We start from the raw sequence: 18,808 nt of genomic DNA on the forward strand, positions 1-18,808 counted from the left end.
TTCCATTGAAGGGCATCTAGGTTGTTTCCAGGTTCTGGCTATTACAAACAATGCTGCTATGAACATAGTTGAGCATATACTTTTGTTGTGTGATAGGGCCTCTCTTGGACATTTTCAATGCTAAAATTTGGTTTTGAAAACCTATCCTTCCATAGTGTCATTATCTTAAATGAAAGAGCTATAAATGTACTTTTTTGCCATTATGTTTTGGGGGACAGTCTACGAATCCTTGTTTCTCTGTGCTCTCAATCTCACAACTCCTCACAAGGTGTCTAAGTTACTTTTCTATTGCTGTGATAGAAGAAATAATTGATTTGGGCCTTCCAGTTTCAGAGGGTGCATCCGTGACCATTACGGCAGGGAGCATGGCAGCAGGCAGGCAGGTGTGGTGCTGGAGCAGTAGGCAAGAGCTTGTGTCTTGAGACACAACCATGCGGGGGGGAGAGAGTTAAATGAAGATTGACCGAGTTTTTTGAAACCTTAAAAGCAGCCCCCAGTGACAAGCAGCATCTCCTAATCTTTCCCAAACAGCTCCACCAATTGTTCAAACCTATGTGCCTGGAAAGGGGGGACATTCTTGAAGCACCACACAAACTAACCTGAGCACCAGAACAAGAAAATGTGGCTGTAGTAGAATACGTTTTAGTAACTACTAATAATTTTGCATTTGTAGTCCAGAGTGCAGGGAGAAGATCAGTGAACTCAACATAGTAGAAAATCTCTTGATGATTCTGCATGAATATGACTTACTCTCCAAAAGGTAGGGTCTCATCCTCATGAAAATTTTTCCGCAATGGAACTTGGAACTTGTAGTAATTTAAATCTGTGGTCTCCTGCCATGGTCACTGAAAATTGGCTCCAGAATGATGTTGCAGATTCATTCTCTCTCTCTTTCCTTCTCCCTTTCCCTCTCCCCCTTTCTCTCTTAAAAGCTTTTTTATTTGTGGTAAAAAAATCATTTTTATTTGTCATCTGTATTATTAATTGAATATCGTGAATCATCTTGGCAGTTTTTTTTTGTTTAAGACAAAAAGAAGACGCCAGGAGAAAGGAACGTAGAATCTAAGCTTATTATTTTGTGATTGCATTGTTATTAATTTTGTGGTTGCATTTGTCTAAATAAAAAGTTCCAGGGAAGGAACTTTAGGTCGCTCTCTCTCTTTAGTGATTTTAGATTAATGTGTGGAATAAGCAAAGTGGCTAAAAGCCGCTGTGTTTAAGGCGAGGGAGATGCGATGCTGATGGAGTCGAGCTGTGATCGTGTTATAACTCACAACAGAGTCTGCAATGAAAGGGACTCCTTTCTGCTTGCACTTTCCATTGCTCTAGAACAGGATTCTGTAAGGTGCTTGTTAGGTGTGTTTAGGTATGTAAATCGGCGTCGTTTGCAATTAGACCCCAATTTTCTGAAAAGCTAAGAGTCAAGAAATCCTAAGCGATGGAGATCAGATAGTTGCAGGGATTTAAAAAAAAAAAAAACTTCTTTGCAAAACTGTCTTAACACGGTGTTGCATGAGTGTTGGTATAGACAGGAGTCTCTGCTTTCAGACTTGATGACTTGAGCTGACTCAAGAGACAAGGTTAAGTAAGATCCTACCATAGTTGAATGAGATCAGAGTATCATCCAGTGTGAGAAAAGGGGCAGGCAGGGAGAACTGCCCAGGTCCTTGTGGGACTCTGGTGCCCTGGAAGATGCAGCCAACAGGCTCAGTCCAGAATAGAAATTCCTGATCGGAGTGAAGGGAGATAGGAGAAAATACCTTGGCAAAGGCTGTGCGCTCCATCACAGAGGCAGACACTGGGTATCTGAGACAAATGCCCTGGCAGATGCAGCCGGGACAAAGGAGACAAAGTATCAGAAACTAGAACAGTTAACAAAAAGTCAAAAATGTAGCTGATTCTGACCAGTTCTTTCTCTACATCTGGACCTTCCCTGAGCCCTCCCCAATCCCTGTCACCCACACAAAGCTCTCTTGCTTTTCATATTTTACAGATGAGGTAACATAGCATGTTTATCTGGGTTTTTAGGATGGGTTTTGCATGGTAAGACTGTGTGGATTTTCATATGAACGTTACAGGAATTCCCAGAAAGGCTTTAAATACAACCACATCTGTATTCTGATCGCACACGTGGAAGCCAGGCAGGAGTGGGATGCAGCCCAGACTGAGATGCTCTTAGAATAAAGAGAGAATGTTTCGCGCAGAGAGTTTGAGAATCTGAAGCGTGGTGCTCACCAAAGAAGATGCTTTCTTTTTGTTGTTGTTTGAGATGTATTGATAAGCAGCCCTTTCTGGGCTGGACTTGTTCTTGCCATGATCCTTGTCTGTCTCATTAAGTGCTGGAATTGCAGGCTTGGCCCGCCACTCTTCATAGAACATGTGTTCTTAACATCAGAGCTGGGGGCGGGGAGCGGGGGGCGGGGCAGAGGAGGCTCGAGAGGGAGAGGAGCATGAAGAAATCCTCCTGGAGCGGAATTGCAGAGCAGTGTGGGAATGTGAACCCTGGAGGGTGTTTCGGAGAAAGACGGCACAAACAAACACTCTCTCCAGAATGGGACAGACATGGAACTAGCCTTCAGAAAGTGAGCTTCATTAGGAGAGAGGGCTGCATAACCACTAGCCATGGTCTGGCTTTGAGGATGAAGAACATTAAAGGGGGCAGTACATCATACCAGACAGAGGCAGTATGATGTCGCGAGGTGGGACAGCATTGTAGGCATTATCAGCTTAAAGTGTAGGAGAGGTAACCACCATGGATGCATGGTGTGTGAGTGGGGGTAAAAGGGGAGACAGGGAGACAGAGAGAGAGAGAGAGAGAGAGAGAGAGAGAGAGAGAGAGAGAGAGAGAAGGATCCTTGCCTTTACAACTTACCCCCAGGGTATAGGGAGCTTGTCTGTAGCTAAAGGCAGTTAGAGGATGTAAAATCACTGTTAGGACATGGGGATAGTAGGACATACGGACACAAGCAGCAGGGAGCTGGTCAAGACATCATAGGGGAGGTGGATCAGCTCTTAAAGTGGCAGGCCACGATCTAACAGAGAGGCGATTGGCAGAGGGTCCTCACTCGTGGGCAAGGCTCACAGAGTGGAAGAACAGTGGCTCCAGTAATAGATTCTGTGCCCTGGTGGAGGTTCTAGTCACATGAAGCCACGGCTGCAGGACTGGTGTCCTTCTCCCCCTTCTCCCCATCACACCAGGCTGACGGCAGAGCTCCTGCGCCTGCTCTGTGCCGAGCCCCAGGTGAAGGAGCAGGTGAAGCTGTACGAGGGCATCCCCATCCTACTCAGTCTGCTCCACTCGGACCACCTCAAGCTGCTGTGGAGCGTCGTCTGGATTCTGGTGCAGGTGTGTGAGGACCCAGAGACCAGCGTGGAAATCCGGATCTGGGGTGGCATCAAGCAACTCCTTCACATTTTACGAGGGTAAGAGGGGGCGCTTGGAGCTTACGGATTAGTGGAGTAGCCGAGTAGCTCTTTGCTTGTTTGTTCTGTTGTGTTTTGAGACAGGGTCTCTCTATGTAGGCCTGACTGCCCTGGTACTCACAATGTAGACCAGGCTGGCCTTGAGATCTCACAGAGATCTACCTGCCTCTGCCTTCCAAGTGCTGGGACAAAAGGTGTGTGCTTCCTGTCTTAGTCAGTGATCTGTTGCTGTGAAGAGATGCCACGACTGTGGAAACTCTTATAAAGGAAAACATTTCATTGTGGCTGGTTTACAGCTCAGAAGTTTAGTCCATTATCATCATGGCGGGAAGCATGGCGGCACACAGACAGACATGGTGCTTGAGAAGAAGTAACCGAGAGTTCTACATCTGGATCAACAGACAGCAGGGAGAGATAGAGAGACAGAAAGAGAGAGACAGAGACAGAGACACAGAGAGAGACAGACAGACAGACAGACAGACAGACAGAGCATTTGACTGGCTTGAGCATTTGAAACTCCAAAGTCTAGGCCCAGTAACATACTTCCCCAACAAGGTCACACCCTACTCCAACAAGGCCACATGTCCTAAGTCTTTCAAATAAGCCTTTCACTCCCTATGAGCCGGTGGGATCCATTTTCATTCAAACCACCCCACCTCCACACCTGCTTTCTAGTAGCTTCTATGCCATAAGCATACAAAGGGATGGTTTGCTAAAATTGCTTGAAATTGAAATTGTTTGGGTGTATATTACATTGTAACCATATTTTATGAATTAAATAGCTTAAAGTATTGAGTAGTAATACTCAATCATCATCTTTGGGAATATTCTCTTACTTAATATTATTATAAAGCATAATTAAGCCTCAAGTGTGCCAAGCCAGAGGCACAGGTAGATATTTCGCTCAAAAGAGATGAGCTTATGATCCCTGGTCCATCAATAGAGCTTACTTGCTCTATGGCAGAGTGACTTATCCATTTTAACATCGCCACAGATTATCAAGTCGGTGTGACTAAGTCTGTGCATACTATTCCTTTATGGATTTTCTCCGTGGGAAAATTTCAGAGCATTAGAAGAGACTGCAGTGATATGGGCAATAAGCTTCATTTTAATGATTTCTGTCATTGTGAAAACAAAGGAAAAGTATATAGCTTGCTGGCAAGCTCCTAGCTTTTATAAAAGCCTCAATTATTTGGATGTATAGATTATAAATATTTTACCAGTCCTATGACATAATAGGCTATTCCCTTGGTCACAAATATTGCAGAGTTGTTTTGTTTGTGCTTGTAGGGTGAAGATGATACATGTAGTTATCCTTGAATAGTTGGTATTTTCTTAATGACGACTGGAATTCTGTAATAGTCAAGTATTATTTAGAGTTAATTACAACACAAGACACTTTTCTCTCATTAACTCAAGTCATAGATTTTATATCATTGACAGATAAGAATTATTTTATGCCTAGAGACTCATGTTCCAACCCCATCCAGGTACGGTTGACAACTTTCCCTGAGAAGGTGATACATGTTAACTATTATTGAATATTTAAAGTAGCTAAGGTGATTTGGAAGGGGCTTGTTCCCAGCTGGATAAGAACAATCTGCTTGGGCCTATGCCTGCTACCAGTACCTATGCCAGGTACCTGGCGACCTGGGCAGATGCCAGAGAAGGAGCTGCCGGGTGCTGGCAGCGCTGGTGTCAAGAGGCTGCTACAGGGTGGTTTTCAGGAAACCCATTTAGGCCTGTACACGGGCAGCCTCCAAAAGCATCCACATTCCTCTCAGGCACAGTGATCACCACAGAGAGTGCCCAGATAGTTATGTCCACTGATAAGAGCCTTGAAGGAACTGCTCCTTGCCCCGGCTCGTGACAGAAAGAACAGAATGACCCAGATAGCACAGAGGGAGGACAGGGAGATTCCATTTGTGTTATGTGTGGGAACGTAAAGACCCAAACGGCTGATGTCATGAGAAATAAATAAATGAAATAACCATACAAACCAAGGGGAACAAAACAGATAACAGACAGAGAGTCTATGGTGGGAAGCTGTGCACCCAGGACATGGCAGACCCACTGCACAGCAAGGATTTGTGAGCTGTGGTTGAAGATGGATAATGGATCTGTAGAACAGAGGAAGTCAGACAGACAAGATAGGAAATGAGGGGGGTGATGAGCACAGCCCTGCAGACCGACCCAAAAACCAGAGCAGCCCCGGAAGTAGCCCAACAGAGCACAAGCTTTAAGAAGGTGTTCTCAGCCAGAGGAAAGAGGAAAGAGAACAGAGAGAAATGGCTGATAAGGCCAGGTGAAGTCAGGGCTTCAAGCTGCGTTCATGGAGACTCCTGTAGAGTCAAAGAGGAAACACTTTGAAGATGCAGCAGAATCGGTTTTCACTAAGAGGAATTCAGAGGAACCCTGGCTGAGACTGCAGTGCCTGGAGTCAGGGAGTGCCAGGGAAGGTTGGGCAGGGTCTCTCATCTCATACTCACCGTCCACCAGGCTTGGTTTTAGCTGAATTTGCAGATGAAGCCATTAGGGACACAGAAAACCTCGCGACCTGATTTCTATTGATTTAGTTGTTTGTTTATTATAGAGAATACAGGCCCGTTATGTGATTTACATTCTGTTTGCGGCCCAGAAGAAGGTGGCTAAATGGCCCAGGGAGTAACTTTCCTTTTACAGAGACAGGAATTTTGTTTCTGATCGGTCCTCCATTGGAAGCCTGTCCAGTGCAAATGCTGCAGGGCGAATCCAGCAGCTGCATTTATCCGAAGACTTAAGCCCTGGGGAAATACAGGAGAATACTGTCTCTCTCCAAGCAGGTATCTGCCTCACACATCTGGGTTTTGCTGCTTAATACTGCCTTCTTTATCGTGCTGTTGTTCCTTGTTATAAGTACGGTGGTGTCAGGCGCGCACAATCTGCAGGATTCCAGATGTGGAGCAGTGACTCCACACGAATGCCAGCGCCTTCTTGGTGCTGGTGTTGGGCTGGCAGGTTAACAGTACAGCAGATGAGATTGCTGGGCTAAAGCGCACAGCTTGGTCTGAGCTGAACCACGCTTCCTACAGTTTCCACGATCTTAGAGTATCCTATTTAATGCAAGCATCCCACTCCCAAGGGGCCAGGGAGTCTTCCTCCTCAGACCAGCCCGATGGAGAAGAGAGAGATGACAACTGCCTGGGTTTCCAAAGGAACGAGAAAGCTAAGCAGGATAAGCCTTTTCCTGGTGGACCTCTCTCCAGCTTGCACCTGTCAGGGTGTTTGGGTTTAATAGAGCAAGCAGCCATGTAGTGTAGGTGCTTCAGGTCAGTCTTGACCCTGGAGCAGCGCAGAAAGGAAAAAGGGGTGCTGGAGGCCAGCAGAACTTGGGGAGACTCTGAGGCAAGGTCCATGTGTGGCAGAGGACAGGAGCTGAAAGGCAATGGGCACAAGACAGACTTGCTTTATTTGTAGCTATTTCCTACTGGAGAGCGAAGAGAAGTTTTACCAGAGACACGTGAAGGCAGAGAACTAGGTCTTCCTTCCCTGTGACGTCTGCGTGCACTAAGAAAGGCTCCTAGCTCTTCACAGGCTCTGCTCGCCTACCTGTTTAAAGGTTCCCCGGAGACCGTGCTAACTGCTCTCAGAGCTCCCGGTAGTCTGGGTATTCTCAGAGTGCTACAGTTGGTGGTGATCACAGTGGGATTACGGGGCTTGTCAGTGCCTAGAGAGGCACATAAGAGGCTTGGGGGCTAGAATGCCCCAGGTGTTCTGTTTGGTGGGAGTACCTAGGGTACATATAGAAAGTCTTCCAGAGCTGTATGCATCATATGGGCTTACTGGACATCATCTTTTTTACATCTAAGTGAGAAAGATGCATAGTTAGTGTAGTCTGGGAATTTCCTCCACTCAGGTGGATGGCCGTATGTCCTTAGCCATGTTTCATAAGACCCCAGGCTTTAGTTTGCCCATATGAAATATTGTTGCGAGATGCATACGGTGATGTGTGGAAGTCTTCAGTGTAAGGTGTGTAGCTCCATAGGAGGAACTGTGTCTCTATTTACAATGCAAACAGAGGCAGCTGGGGGGGGGGGGACAAAGGGCATGACTCCCAGCCCGTGATGATTAGCGGTCTGTCACCTTCTCTGAAACCATAGAACATAGTCTGATCACCAGGGTCTGGGGATTGTACCGAAAGTCACGATTCATGTGCACACCAGTTTATTGTATTCCTGGTAAATGCTGGGCACACGCTGGCTCCTGGAGAGTCTGACGGGTTTGATTGCTTCCCTCCCAGCCTGCTGTGCTGCCCTCACTGAGCTGGCTCTCAACGACACCAATGCCCACCAAGTGGTTCAGGTAAGAGCACCACCACTAAGGTCCCTCGGGCTTCAGCTTGTATTCCAGCATATTGGTCTGAGGACCCATCCTGTAATTTAAGAAATATTTAATGTTTCTTATTTCACCGAAAGAATCCAGTTTATATTTTCACCTTCAGTTAATTCAATTGAATTTTGCTCTTAAAACACCAACCAAAAGCAGCTTCAGAGAGGCAAGGATCTATTTGACATATACTTGTTACAGTCCATTGCTGGGGAAATCAGGCAGGAGCTCAAGGCAGGGACCTAGAGCCAAGAAAGAAAAACAGAGGCCATGGAAGAGTTCTGTGTACTGGCTTGCTCCCTTTGGGGCGTGTTCAGCCTTCTTCCTTATACAACCCAGTACCCCCTACCCTGGGGTGACAATGCCCACAGTGAGCTAGACCTACCTAAATCAATTAACAAGCAAGATCATGTACCACACGCACGCCCATGCTAGCCCAATTGAGGTAATCCCTTCACTGAGACTCCCCCAGGTAACTCTGGGCTCTGTTAAGTTGATAAGCGAAGCTCAATAGAACTTAGAAAGGACAGATGCTGGTAACGTCCCTGCCTGTCTTGAGGCCGCTCGTTTGGGTTCTTGCAGGGTTTTACAGAGGAGGAGACTAATAGCTGTAATGTCATCTTGGGCATGTGTGGTGGCAGTGGGGATGGCCTAAGTCCATAGGCACCACAGCAGGTGGGGAAGTGGTGGGAAAAACAGCCAGGTTGGGCACAGGTCCGGCCTTCATGACTTTCTGGGTTCACTCCCAGAGGGGGGAAAAATTGTCTGACCTCTCATGAGTATATGCATGGAATAAAACAGAATAATCTACAGGGAAGTTATAGCTATAATGGTCAGATTTATGGAGGTGGATAAGATGCCATGCATTCATGACAGAAAGCCAAAACTGGCTTTTTCACCGCCCTGGGTATGTCTAGTGCTGTTTCCACAATTAACTTGATTTCTTTAATGTTTGTCCCTTTTCTGTTATTTTTCTTTTTCTTAAAAACACTGTGTATTCTCTAATTATCAAATTATCAAAAAACAGAAAGGGAGAAAGAATCTATGTTTTATAGTTTGAATTTGGTATTTGTGGAATGTGTATGTACCTGTGTTTTCATATGTCTGTTCATTCATGTGTGTGGGTGTGCATGCATGTGTGTGGGTGAGCATGCATGTGTGTGTGGAGGCCAGAGGTGACATTCACTGGGAGAGGTCCACTTCTTTTAAAATCGAGATTAAAAAAAAAAATGATGCTCATATGTGTGTATCTGCCTGTGGGTTTGTGCACATAAGAATGTAGGTTCCTGAAGAGTCCAGAAGGGGGCAGTGAATCTCCTGCAGTTGGAGTTAACAGGCAACCGAGAGTCACCAACTTTGGTGCCAGGGACCTAACTCCAGTCCTCTGCAGGAGCAATGTGTGCTTTCAATTGCCAAACTGTCTTTCTATCACCCAGCCTTGTTTCTGAGACAGGCATTTCATGGGCACAGGGCTCACTTATTTGGCTAGATTGCCTGGCCAATGGTCTGCAGGGAGCCCCCGTCTCTCCCTTTTCAGCACTGGGATTACAAGTGAGCCACCTCACCCAGCTTATTAATATATTTTTTTTAACGTTAGTTCTTAGAACTGAACTCATGCTGGGCAGCAAGCTCATCACTGACAGTGCCATCTCTCCAGCCCTTAGGTTTGAGCATAAAGATGTTTGAATTCCTTTATTCTGTCCCTTCATGTTCTCCCACTCTTTGCTTTTATAATATTTAAATAATTTTAAATTTATGTAGTTTATTATGTAATAGTATTATATAATTCTGCCTTGAAAAAAATTAAGCTTGTTTTTCATCTTTGGCATTTAAAAGTATCACATTGACAGTTTTAATATCGTCCTTGCTATCTGTTTACATTGTTGGAAGGCTTTGGTCGTGCTCCTGAATGCTTGTCTCTCTGGGTAGTATCGCTACTGCTAGCCACTGACACATGACCTCTTGGTTTTTTCAGGAAAATGGAGTATATACAATTGCGAAATTAATTTTACCAAATAAACAAAAGAATGCTGCACAAACAAATCTCCTACAGGTAACAAGCTTGTCTCTTGCTCCTTGTCTCAAGGTATTGGAGTCTGGGGGGCCACGTAAGATGATGTGTACTTTTTAGGATTGTTTAGGTGAGCATGGGGCCCTGTGCAGATGGGAAGGGAGTGTGCCTAGTTACTGATGGAGTTGGTATGACAATCAGTGATTCCAAATAGCATGGGAGAGCCAGAAACAGCTCCCTGTGTGTGACTTACGGGGCTGAGCCAATGGCTTCTTTGTTCATTGGGTGGTTGTCCTTTTAAAAGGTATTTCGTTATGCATCAGAATATAACAACAATGTAAAAATGGTTGTCATCTTTAAACATGAACCATACTCACCAGCATTTTGTCTTTGAAAAGGAAACCCAGAAATGGACTTTGGTGGATGAAAAGGGATTTAAAAGGGGACAAGGAACTCCTGGGCACCGCTGCCCCAGGATGGCAGGAATTTCCATGGCAGTGGTATCAGCAGGCGAGAAGTGGAGAATTTAAAGGATGCTTGGGAATGGGGGGGAGGGTGCTGAGTGGCTTGGGTTGTGTGTCTTGTAACAGTGTCAAAAGTAGAAACTAGGCCCACTTATATAGAATCCTTTGTACTTCTCTGGGGAGTGAGCATTAGGGATTGTGTTCCCAGTGACACTAGAATGACAAGATTCACTAAGTCATTTACAAAAGGGAGTAAAACTGCTTTGAAGGTCAGCGTTTGAAAGGATGGGTATGGTTAGCCTTGCCTAGACCAGCGTTTGAGGGGATGGGTATGGTTAGCCTTGTTTAGACCAGCGTTTGAGGGGATGGGTATGATTAGCCTTGCCTAGACCACTGTTTGAGGGGATGGGTATGGTTAGCCTTGCCTAGGCCAGTATTTGAGGGGATGGGTATGATTAGCCTTGCTTAGACACTGCACATAGGCATCAATACATCATATGCTTCCCTATAACCTGTCGGGGACCAGCCTTGATAAAAATACCACTTACTAGGGTAGAGACCTGGGGATTAGAAAATAAGTAAAGAGAACTAAGACATGAGTGAAAATAATAAAACAGAAAGCAGGATAGAATCAGGAGGGAGTTGCAGTCAATACTGAAATTCCTGTGTTCAATTTTCCATACGCTTTTATACCCCAATACACAGGGGGAAGCAGAGTAAAATCTGCTTTAACATGATACACAGGACAACCAGAACAGTTACTTGCTTCAACACTTTGAGCCATCAAGCAATTAATCCATGAGAAAAGCATTCTGTTGGTTATGCAGTGAACCCACCCTGTACCAAGTATCCTGAAGGCAGCTACTTCCAAGGTCAAACCTCCTATATCAAAAGAAGGAGCAGAAGCATGTTGGAATATTCTGACCATTGCTTAGGGTGGAGAGGCTCTACCTGTATGGGCCATCTTAATGTCAAAAAGACCAAGTAACCACACCCCAGGTCAGGATTGTAGCCACACTTGTCAACAACTTTAAATAAGCCCAAACTCTCTGAACCTTCAGACAAGGTGGAAATAGGCTCACATTTTTGGGCCTCCACAATCACCATGTATGCTTTCCATGTTTCTATGTATGTGTTCAGAAGGAAGGTTGTTCTAAAAAGTCCTTTAATCTTGTCATTTAACATAATGGCCAAAATCTCAGAGCTTCTTGGTGCTACTGTGTGCAGCCAGACAGAGAGCTACTGTGAGCACATAGGAAAGCTGGACTTTCTCTAGTGCAATCAGATATACAGCACTGCCCTGGACAGCACAGCCAGTCAGAGCTGTCATGAGCATGAGCTTTGCTAAGCCAAGAGATGTTTTAAAGCTCCAACTAGAAGGGTTCCACGTTCTCTTCTCCACTGTCTCCCCAGGCTTCTTCATGCCCCTTTGTTCTCTGTCAGACTCTGGGCAGCTTTGTTTGGACCTTCTATGTGGAGATCATCAATTTTATGAAATGATCCCAGGTTTCCAGAAGACCAGAATCACTCTGCTGGTGTCTGGGTCACAAGTGAACCTGCTCACTGCTCTCCATCCCCTCCGCTGTCTCCCCTGCCATCCTAGTCAGGGTTTCTCTTGCTGAGGCGAAACACCATTTCCCAAAGCAAATCGGGAAGGAAAGAGGTCAGCATCAAATGGCCAGCAACCTGGAAACAAGAGCAGATGCAGAGGAGGGGTACTGCTTATTGGTTTGTTCTACATGGCCTGTCTTCTTATAGAACCCAAGATCGCCAGCCCAGGGATGGCCCCACCCACAATGGGGCCCTCCCCATCAGTCACTAAGGAAGGGAATGCCTTACAGCTGGATCTTATGGAGGCATTTTCTCAACTGAGGTTCCCTTCTTTCAGATGATTTTAGTTTTTGTCAAGTTGACATAAAACTAGCCAGGGCACCACCCCCATTTTTTCTCCCCCACTGCTTTTCTTTTCGATCCCTTCCCCCTCTCTCTTTCTCTCCTGTAGAATATCAGAAGCTATTTTTTATATATGAAAATATATAGCTGCATTTACTTATTTCTGTGTGATTCTGTGTGTAGGCAGTTATGCCATGGAACATGTTTGGGTGTCTGAGAGCAGTCTGTTAGTTCTCCCGTTCCACCATGTGGGTCCTGGGGATCAAACCCAGGTCCTTAGGTTTGACAGCAAATGCTTTTACCCACTGAACTATCTTGCTGGTCCCAGGAAATTGTTTTTCTCAGTTAAAGAACTCATGTCTCTTTGCAAGCCTTTTTAATGATTGACTGTCCATTGTTCTATTTGGAGAATGGTTAGGGCCTTTTTATTCAGGAGACCAGTCTGTCACGCTTGACTCCAGCGTGCCTGTTACTGTTTCCCCATGTAGCGTTTTCCAGTGGTTAGAAACCATATGAATAGAGAACGTGAACCCTGAATTCCTGGAACTCTCTGGTTGTGTGGCTTCCTGGGCAGAGGAATGTCATTTCTTTATTTCTTTATTTTTTTTTATTTTCGAAACAGGGTTTCTCTGTAGCTTTTTGGTTCCTGTCCTGGAACTAGCTCTTCTAGACCAGGCTGGCCTCGAACTTACTGAGATCCGCCTGCCTCTGCCTCCTGAGTGCTGGGATTAAAGGCGTGCGCCACCACAGCCTGGCTAGGAATGTCATTTCTTATACCGCTGTTCATTTTGTACATTCTAGAAAGGAGTCAGCGGCCAGTATGGCGTAAGCAGGGCCACATCTCCAGCCCGGTAGATGGGAGAGGGACGTGAGAGTTGCTGCTACTCTTGGCTTAGGTCCACTACCCACAGGGAGGCCTCTGTGATGGCTGCTCCTGGTAATTCTGCACTGAAAAGGTTTTAATTTGTTGTGCTGCCCCTAAGAGCCATCTCTTTCATTTCCTAGTGTTATGCTTTCAGAGCCCTGAGGTTTCTCTTCAGTATGGAAAGGAACCGGCCACTCTTTAAAAGGTATGAGTGGGAACTAAAATGGGTGATTACCACACTAAAGTTCTTGCTAGGCCAGCCTGACTTCACATTCTTGACTAGGGGCTGTGCCAAGACACTGGCTCCATGCAAGCCTTGCCTCTCCAGACTTCTTAGACTCCACAGATTGGACAGCTCTTGCAGTCACCTCACAGGTCATGTGACAGCTGACTGCATCGGTACAGCTCCTTCCAAACCATGGAACTGCTGAGGCCCTGGCCTGAACTAAGGATATTAGCATCTTGAGTGGATAGAATCAAAACACATACTTGTTTTTGACTATTCAGAAATTCCATAGTTAGTCTGGTCATTTCCTCTTACCAACCAAGGGTTTGTTTAAGGCACCCTTGGTAGGCTGGGAACCAGGACCAGGTCAGAGGGGAGTTGGTGAGTATGGTGGAAAACAGGACTTAGGAAGCAGACACGTTGCACACATAGGACACACATACTTTTTGGACAAAATCCACCTCCACAATCTTACCAAAATATTATTGATGAGGGAAGACTGGATGTCAAATCAAATCCTTTGTTGAGAGGTGTGGTCCACTTTCTATTGTTGCTTTATTTTCCGATGGCATCTGAATTTAAGGGAACAGAAAGGAAAACTATTTATTATAAACTTTCACTTCATAGCCCAAAGCCATCCGTCTTAATGAACTCAAACATTTTAAGAGGGCTTGGAAGCCAGCACTTTGAAAATGCATAATCCTCTCCATTGTTTTTTCAATTTCCAGCATTATATTTTCACAAAACATTTCAAAATTAAAAGTATATTTCCATCCTGGGGTTAAGTTTAGAGCTGTAACAAATGACTCCATGTAAGTGTTGAGTACTTCATGAATACCCAACAAATATCCTCTTTGAGTATGCTTCGTGTCTGTACCCCCAGATAGATTACAAACAAGGCCATAGTATAATGTTTCCACTACATTGTCTTTCATCGCCATAGAAACAATGTGCAGTCCGCCCCTCCCCGGCTCTAAGTGTGAAGTCCAGTGTAGTAACTAAGCACCAGGCTGTTCAGTGTGCCTTTAGAACATTGCTCTTCCTCTTCGCTCACCCTGCGGGGAATACAGCTACAGTGGAAATTTCCATGATAAGCCAGCACGTACTATTTCTGTCCTCTGCTGATAACCTAATGAAGTTAGGTTCGTGGGTAGGGTTAGCTGGTGAGCGAGCTGCATCCAAAGGGCAGCAACGGCTCCCTGTTCCCGAGCTCCACATTAACTGTGGGTGTTTTTTTCTGTAGACTTTTCCCCACTGACCTGTTTGAGATCTTCATTGACATAGGCCATTACGTCCGCGATATCAGTGCCTATGAGGACTTAGTGTCACAGCTGAATTTACTGTTGGTAAGTCTTGAGGTTTAAACGTTTGTGCATGCTGCTGTGTGCACAGTCAGGATGAAATAACAGCAGCCCGTATCCCTTTATGACATGGTTAGGAGGATGAACTGAAGCAGATTGCCGAGAATATTGAAAGCATCAATCAGAAGAAGGCGCCACTGAAGTACATAGGTGACTATGCCGTGCTGGACCATCTCGGAAGTGGAGCTTTTGGCTGTGTTTACAAGGTGACTCCACCCTGGAAAAGGGTTCTCATATTCCAAAACAAACTTGAAATCACACTTGGAGGTCCATACTTGTTTTTATTGGAGTCCTTGTCATTGAAAACTGGAGACTAAATGGAGATAAAAATGAGAGTGGTTGTTTTGGTACCACAGGGCGTGGTCGTGCTGTGGGTGTTGCCTTGGTTCTCAGCTCATTGGCTGACACAGGGCGTCTTCACCCATCACAGGGAAATGGTCGAAATAGCTTGTCCCAGTGCATGACAGTTTATAAATTTCCTCCAGCGTTTCTGCTCCTTCACAGTGAAATCCTGCTGAGTCCTGCAGGGGGCGCCAAACCAGAAACTTACAGGACTGAGCTCAGGCCAGTGGTCCTCCATGTTCCTAATGCTGACTCTTCAGTGCAGTTCCTCATGTTGTGGTGGCCCTGGCTTAGTTAGATTTTTATTGCTGTAAAGAGACACCATGATCATGGCAACTCTTATAAAGGAAAAACATTTAATTGGAGTGGGGGGGCTTACATTTTCAGAGGTTTAGTCCTTTTTCCTCATGGTGGGACCTGTGGTGTGCAGGCAGACATGGTGCTGGAGAAGGAGTTGAGAGCCTTACATCAGCAGGCAACAGGAAGTGGTCTGAACTAGATGTAGCTTGAGCCTAGAAGACCTCAAAGCCTGCCCCCACAGTGACACACTTTCTCTAATAGGGCCATATCTACTTCAACAAGGCAATACCTCCTAATAGTGCCACTCCCTTTGGGGGCCATTTGTTTTCAAACCACCATAACCCCCAACCATAAATTTATCTCATTGCTACTTAATATCTACAATTTCTCTACTGTTAGATTACTGAATGGTAATATAAATATGGGACATGCAGGATATCTGGAAACCACCCCTGGGAAAGGGTCATTCTGCTGAGAACTGGTGGGCTAGAGTCTCATGCTATGGCTCAGTTAACCATGTGATTTTGTTATTCTAGTTAATCCGTCTTTGTCTTAACCCTCAGTTCTCATCAGGGTATTTAATTAAACTTTTTTTTCTTTCCTTATTTTAGGTTAGGAAACGTAGTGGTCAAAACCTTTTAGCAATGAAGGAGGTCAATTTACATAACCCCGCATTCGGGAAGGATAAGAAAGACCGAGACAGCAGTGTGAAGAACATTGTTTCTGAATTAACAATAATTAAGGAGCAGGTAAATATCTGTCTTATTTCTGAGATGCCTCTGACATGAACGTCATCGAGGCTGAGCTCCTGTGATGTTCTTACCCGTGCTGTTCATAAACAAGTCCAGTGTGAAATGCTGGACATTGGTGCGGTGATATTTTTACCAGTGTTTTTCTTGAAGCTTGTTATTGAGCCATGGAAACTCTTCTGGGAGTTTATAGCTGCCTTGGATGCAAAGCAGTTGAGCTTCCAACCCAGAACACACCATGCATGAGAAGCCCTTCTGTCTTCATCACGATCATGTTCAGTGCTTAGCTGCCGGTTGCTGCATAGGAACAGGAGAAAGAGTCCCCAGCCTCAGTGTTTGGTTACCAAGTTACTGCACAGGAATACAAGAAAGACCCCCCCCCAGCTTCAGTCAAGTAAAGCCAAACTGCTTACACCCCAAGTCTGACTTATTAAATCTAGATTGTGGGTTTTGATTCCTTTTCCTTTCCTTGACCAGCCTTGTGTGGTGGAATCTAGGCTGCTCATCAGATTGTGCTGTGTGGTCAAGGTGACCTTGACCCTTCCTTCTGAATCTCTACTCTAAGTTAGAAAGTGGAATAATTTCTAGCCTCATTGACAAAGGCATAAAGGACATCAAAATGTTCATTAATTTAACAGCAGCACAGTTTTAAGTCATTACAATCCAAAATGTTAGCTGACAGTCGGAGACGTCGCTGCAGTCTACAGACTCTAAGTGGTCATGGAGGAAGCTTGGGGTTGGAAACAGTCTGATAATGTTTGCTATCTTTTTCTTACAGCTTTATCATCCCAACATTGTACGTTACTATAAAACATTTTTGGAAAGTAAGTATGAATTGCGTTTCTAATTAACAAAACATATCTTTGTTATTTATATTATATTGTCAGAAAGTAAGCTCATTCAGCTTCTTTCTTTTTTCCGTTTTTCGAGACAGGGTTTCTCTGTGTAGCCCTGGCTGTCCTGTAGACCAGGCTGGCCTTGAATTTTCAGAGATCCGCCTGCCTCTGCCTCCTGAGTGCTGGGATTAAAAGCTGCATCACCACTATCTGGCCCAGGTGATCTTTGTACTTCCATTCTTAACAAACATCCCTTTGTCAGGCAGTGAAATGGTCTCATAAGTGCTGATCTGAAAATAGTTAAAATATTTTGCTCCCCGCCATAGAGAAGCATGGTGTAAACAAACCAAAATAATTAAATGATTGTACAAGAAATGAGCTGGAGATGATCAAGGAAAAAAAAAAGGGACTCAAACGATGATGGGTTTGGCAATCTTACGGTCCCTCCTGTGACATTTTCCACCCCCAAATAAAATGGAGTGGACTTCTCCTTCCAGATTTGTTTCAGTAGGTGCCACCAGGTGGCGACAGAGTCCTAGCTGCGCCCACAAGCTGGGAGGCCTGTTTCCTGCCAGTGGGATGGAGAACACAGTCAAAACTTTTAGAAAAGACAAACCCAGTCACTTGTTTACAAGTGAAGTCAGTCTTCAAACATCTGTAGCATAAAATCCCGAAGTATTTACACGTCAAGGACGACTCCCAGCCACACGGGCAGTAGCTGCTGGGTCTCACTCCCTGCTGATAGTAGCAGTTCTAAGGTGGACTGTGGTGCTGCGCATCTTAAACCCCAGGACTCCTGAGGCAGAGCAGGCAGATCTATGTGAGACTGAGGTCGGCCTGGGCTATACAGAGACATTCTGTCGCCTCCCCCCCCCCCCACCAAAAAAACAAAGCTTGAAGCAACACTCTTTGGATGTCTCTGAATCAGATATCTGTCTATGTTAGTATTGACTATGTGCAGGAACCCCCCCCCCCCCCCCATCCAAAAAAAAAGTGATAAAAAAATCTTCTGTGAGCTGGGGCGTTTGTTATGGTTTTACATATTTCTGGCATTGTGAAACTTCAGAACTAGAAATGTCTGCAAGAGAGACAGCAAATAGCAGGAGTTAGCCATGTTGTGCCTTCCCGTGCAGACCAACAGGAAGAGTGGTGTGCGTGCTTACGTGCTACGGCACGAGAGTCGAGAAAGAAGTCAGCTGTGTGGCGGTACAGCAGGTGTCTAAATGTGTGTATTGTGTGCACATCCAACAGCCTGAAAAGACACCTCTCATGTCATTGTTAGTAGTTCAAACTGGTTTTAGATGAAGGTAAGCAAAACAGAAGCAGCAGCAGCAAGCTGAGCAGCATTTGCTAACAAAACCTTTGTGAATCGTGAAACGAAATCAGAGTCTGGGTCTCTCCGCTCAAAAGTGGCCTAATAATGGTTTCTGCTATGGGCGGTTGTGTTGTTGCAACGTCATAGTGTGACCCCAGGGTAAGTTTCTATGTGACTGTAAGAAATACAATTTCCTATGCAGTTTCCTGAATGTCTTATTTGATCTGAGGTACTAAGAGGCCTGGCCTGTGACTTGGGACAGTTGGCTCGTTGTCTTTGGCACCTCCCAGCCATTCCTCATGATCACACTTGCCATTGTAAACTTAAGTTGGGAAAGTCTAGAGCCAGAAGAAGTTGCTGCTGGGCTGTGATGACCCCAAGAACTGCTCTGTGCTCTGCCAGAGCGGATCCTACCGCTAACTCTCTGCACGCGCTTGGGAAACCATGGGTTCTAATTTGCGAAGCCTTCCCAGGGTTCCGCATTCCCTTCAAGTCACTGTGGCCCTTTTGTGCTTTTGCACAGATGACAGATTGTATATCGTCATGGAGCTTATAGAAGGAGCCCCACTGGGAGAGCACTTTAGCTCTCTGAAGGAAAAACGGCAGCACTTCACCGAAGAAAGACTGTGGAGAATATTTATACAGGTACACTCCTCCC

At 45.3% G+C, this 18,808-nt stretch overlaps 1 protein-coding gene across 1 annotated transcript in view; it reads left to right on the forward strand.

The window, feature by feature from the left end:
- Nek10 (NIMA related kinase 10) overlaps positions 1–18,808 on the forward strand; it is a 184,255-nt gene that overhangs the window by 40,792 nt on the left and 124,655 nt on the right. Inside the window, exons 11-21 of the mRNA XM_013346817.2 lie at positions 674–760; positions 3,199–3,423; positions 6,106–6,245; positions 7,703–7,764; positions 9,764–9,841; positions 13,162–13,226; positions 14,491–14,593; positions 14,686–14,814; positions 15,862–15,999; positions 16,778–16,823; positions 18,674–18,795. Of these exons, the coding sequence (XP_013202271.1) occupies positions 674–760; positions 3,199–3,423; positions 6,106–6,245; positions 7,703–7,764; positions 9,764–9,841; positions 13,162–13,226; positions 14,491–14,593; positions 14,686–14,814; positions 15,862–15,999; positions 16,778–16,823; positions 18,674–18,795 (1,195 nt within the window). The remainder of the gene's footprint in view (positions 1–673; positions 761–3,198; positions 3,424–6,105; positions 6,246–7,702; positions 7,765–9,763; positions 9,842–13,161; positions 13,227–14,490; positions 14,594–14,685; positions 14,815–15,861; positions 16,000–16,777; positions 16,824–18,673; positions 18,796–18,808) is intronic.

This window comes from Microtus ochrogaster, chromosome 6, assembly GCF_000317375.1.
Source record: "Microtus ochrogaster isolate Prairie Vole_2 chromosome 6, MicOch1.0, whole genome shotgun sequence".
NCBI classification, from domain to species: domain Eukaryota; kingdom Metazoa; phylum Chordata; class Mammalia; order Rodentia; family Cricetidae; genus Microtus; species Microtus ochrogaster.